Consider the following 3,693-nt stretch of genomic DNA (forward strand, 5'->3'; position numbering starts at 1 on the left):
CACCCTGGAACCCTCCTTTAGTCCCTCCCTGGCCCTAGTCATGCACTGCTAGGGTCCTCTGGCCTGGCCTGCACCCTCTTGCAATCCAGGATCCTTCGGGGATGTCGGAGAGCTGGTTTCAACCCGATCCCCACAGGCCAGGCTGAGGGACCACACTGGTGCACAAATTTGTGCACTGGGCCTCTAGTGTAGAAATAAAATGGTCAATAGACGTGTTTGTGTGTGTGTGTGTGTGTGTGTGTGTGTGTGTGTGTGTGATATGATGTGCTGGAGGACACAGTCAATTTAGACTCCATGGAGGAAGTAGCATCTGAACTAGACTATACATTCTCTAATTCTATGAGCAAAAAGTTCCTTTGGGACATTATCTCATTTGAAACTCAGTATGACCCTGTGAGACAGATTGGGATTAGCAACCCCACCTTATGGATGAGGAACTTGATCTTCAAGGTGTTTAAACGATTTGCTTAAACAGCACAGCTGGTAGGTGGCAGGGCTTAGGCCCCAACCCACATATGCTGCCCCTGAATTCAAAGGGAAGTAAATTCCGTCTGTCCTTCAAGCCCAGTCCCAGAGCCAAATCTACCAGAAAGTCTTCCTTGAATCCTTAAGGTATTTTCCCTCCTATTAAACCCGAGCATTTTATACTTCACTTAAGATACCAAATCACTTTCTACCTTGCATTATGATAATTAAGGTATGGATTCTCCTTATACTAGACTGCTGGCTTCCTTGGGACAGGATCTGACTCCTGATTTAGTGTAGTGATTTGCATAGAGTGGATACTATACATACTTTGAGTTATGTCAATACTGCCATCATTCTTTCTGATACACAGGTCATTTCAGACCTTTTTTCCCCTTCACACCTAGCTAATTAGGTACCAAGACTTGTCTGTTTTTCATAATTTGTTTTTAAGTCCTATTGCCTATAATCTTGAATACAAGACTTAACCATTTAAAAAAAATTTATTTATTTCAGAGAGGAAGGGAGAGGGAGAGGAAGAGATAGAAACATCAATGATGAGAGAGAATCATTACTCGGCTACACCCCCTACCAAGGATACAGCCCGCAACCCAGGCATGTGCCCTGACCAGGAATCAAACTGTGTCCTCCTGGTTCATAGGTTGACGCTAAACCAATGAGCCACACCAGCTAAACCAAGACTCAACTATATTATGTCTAGTTTTTAACTGATCATCAAATCTCCAGAGCCTCCCCAATTTATCCTCCGAATTATTGCCACATTCATCTCAATTCCCTTATGTCTTCTGCTTTTACATCTTTAATTGTTCCCCTTTGCTTATACGACATTTAACACAAAGCCTTCCAGCCTCTGGCCTTAATTTACCTTCCTAGTGTTGCTCTTAGTCTGCTCCATATGAGTTTTTTCTTCATTTTAACAAAAGCATTCACTGAACATGCCTTGAATATGCTTAGTTCGTTTTCATCTCTAGCCCCTTGTTCATTTCCATTATGCTTTTCTGGATATCTGCCCTCTGTCCCTCTCCCCCTACCCATCCTAATGCCATTCCATCTATGATGGCATACTTTTGCTATGAAATCTTTCCTCATAGCAACCTTTCTTTCCTTAAACTTCATCGAACTTAAATCTACATCACTCATTTGGCACATAACATGTTGCACAACACAGTCGTTCTCTCTCCAGGGGAAATGTAAGATCTCCAAAGTCAAAAATAATGTTGCCTGTAGCATTTAATTTCGTCCTACTCAATAAACATGTTGTTTTACTGCTTCACCACTATTCTCCCCATTACAGAAATGCAACAGAGACATGGACATTCCGACAATTGAAATATTTTCTGTCCTCCCAGAAACATAATATCCAAAGTTTTCTGTCCCACACACTAGAAACAGTTTCTTGTAAGCATTTTACTCATATTCAGAAGCATCTTTGGTGTACTATGTTGGGACCTACTTCTTTAAACTCTGCAGCAGTGATCCACACATCTTGGAAGGCAGGCAGGGAGGCAAGAATAGAGCCTCCCATCCACACAGATATTTTCCGTTCTGGGGGAGCTCTGACCTGCACAGGGGTATTGGGAGGCGCCATGTTTGCTATATCTTTAATGAGCCGCTTGTCTAAGTTGGGGAACAAGGTTGATCCCCCAGCAAGGATAATATTGGAGAAAAGGGAATGCCTCAGATCTTTATCGCATTTCATTATGCTGCTGAAGCACATCTTATCAATGCCCATCGCCTCGAGGTTCATGAGAGAGGGACAAAAGAGGGCCTCTGGACATTTAAAGAGCTGGTCGTAGAGCTTGATTACCTTCCCGTCAGGTAGCTGGTAAACTTTCTCCATACGACTACATTTCTGGGCCATTTCCTCTTCATAGTTCATGGCCACGTAACAAGAGGTTTCCTTAATTTCTGTGACAATCCTCCTGTCGGTAGCACTGAGCAGTATGATGCCATGGTCCTTCAACAGACTCATGAGGTAGTTGGTGAGGTCAAAGCCAGCCAGATGTAGCTGCTGGACACCATGAGGCAAACAGTAACCTTCAAAAATGGGCACACACTGCGTCACCCCAGCCCCTGAGTTCATCACAAAGCCAGTGGTGAAGCCAGCAGCAAAGAGAGCCAGCACCCCCTGGATGGACATATAGAAGGCAGGAACCCCCAGCTGCTCAAAAACTATTTCGGTGATCTGTTGCCGGTTGGCGAGTGGGTTCAGTGCTGGCTCAGTAATCAAAACCGGGTGATCGCCGGGCTTTAGCTTCAGGCTCTGGTCGTAGATATGCTTCCACATGATCTCCATGTCCCCCCAGGAAGTAATGAGACCACGCTCCACTGGGTAGCTGTAGAAAGAACAATAGCATCAGTGGCAGTGTCTACCCTTCCAACCTGGGTTAATTCCCAGATTTATCACTAGGATCCCTTTATGGCCAGTGACTGCCAGGGTTTCTCAGAGGAGGTAACTACCAGCAAAAGTAGAACAACTACTTTCCTCTGCAATTTCTGTTGCTTTCCATTCCCCACCTCCACTTGGGAAAACCCCCTTGTGAGTTACAAAAGTTGGGGGGAGGGGGATGTTCACATAACAGTACAATTTTATTACCAATTTGAAACAACCACCCAACCGACAAAGGTACCATGAATTAAGTAACATGCTTAAGTGAACTTGCATTTTATGAGTGCAACTGAAATTTATTTTATTTTATTTATTTATTTTTTTTTGGAGATGGTGTGTTGGGAGGAGGACAGGGAGTTGAGGGTCGGGGAATGTTGGGAGGTGGGGAGGCGTGTGGGTGGAGGAGGTAAGGGTGAAGGAGTGGTCAGGATTCGAGTGCAACTTAAATTTATATGTTTGCGTACATTTGTACAGATCCAGAGAGCAAGTAATATTCACTCATTAGATGCTTCGTATCCCGGGACGGCTGTGGCCCAAGCATTTCCAATAAGGCCGGGGAGCTGCGGCTCTCCTGGCTTCCTCACCTTTTCTCTCACCCTCTGAGCACCTCATCTGGGCTCCCCCGCCTCCCACTCCCCGCGGGTCCTGCAGGCCGAGAGAAGGCGGTACCTGATGAACAGCGAGCATCTCTGGGTCTGCGCCTGGTCACCCACGCACAGCTCCTGCATGCCCTGGGCCCACCTCTGGCCTTTGACACGGCCGATAATGTTCGGGTACATCAACTGCGGCTCCCGGGACCCAGCCAGGCCCGCCTTGAT

At 45.8% G+C, this 3,693-nt stretch overlaps 1 protein-coding gene across 1 annotated transcript; it reads right to left on the bottom strand.

Moving 5' to 3' along the window:
* Positions 1 to 1,006: 1,006 nt before the first annotated feature.
* Positions 1,007 to 3,687, bottom strand: ACTRT3 (actin-related protein T3). Its single transcript, XM_015564152.1, has 2 exons — positions 3,545 to 3,687; positions 1,007 to 2,822 (listed from the first exon to the last, which is right to left on the bottom strand). The coding sequence occupies exons 1-2, from the start codon at positions 3,652 to 3,654 to the stop codon at positions 1,904 to 1,906; spliced, it is 1,029 nt and encodes a 342-aa protein (XP_015419638.1). The 5' UTR covers positions 3,655 to 3,687; the 3' UTR covers positions 1,007 to 1,903.
* Positions 3,688 to 3,693: the final 6 nt, after the last annotated feature.

Source organism: Myotis davidii, unplaced genomic scaffold, assembly GCF_000327345.1.
Source record: "Myotis davidii unplaced genomic scaffold, ASM32734v1 scaffold115, whole genome shotgun sequence".
Classification (NCBI taxonomy): Eukaryota; Metazoa; Chordata; class Mammalia; order Chiroptera; family Vespertilionidae; genus Myotis; species Myotis davidii.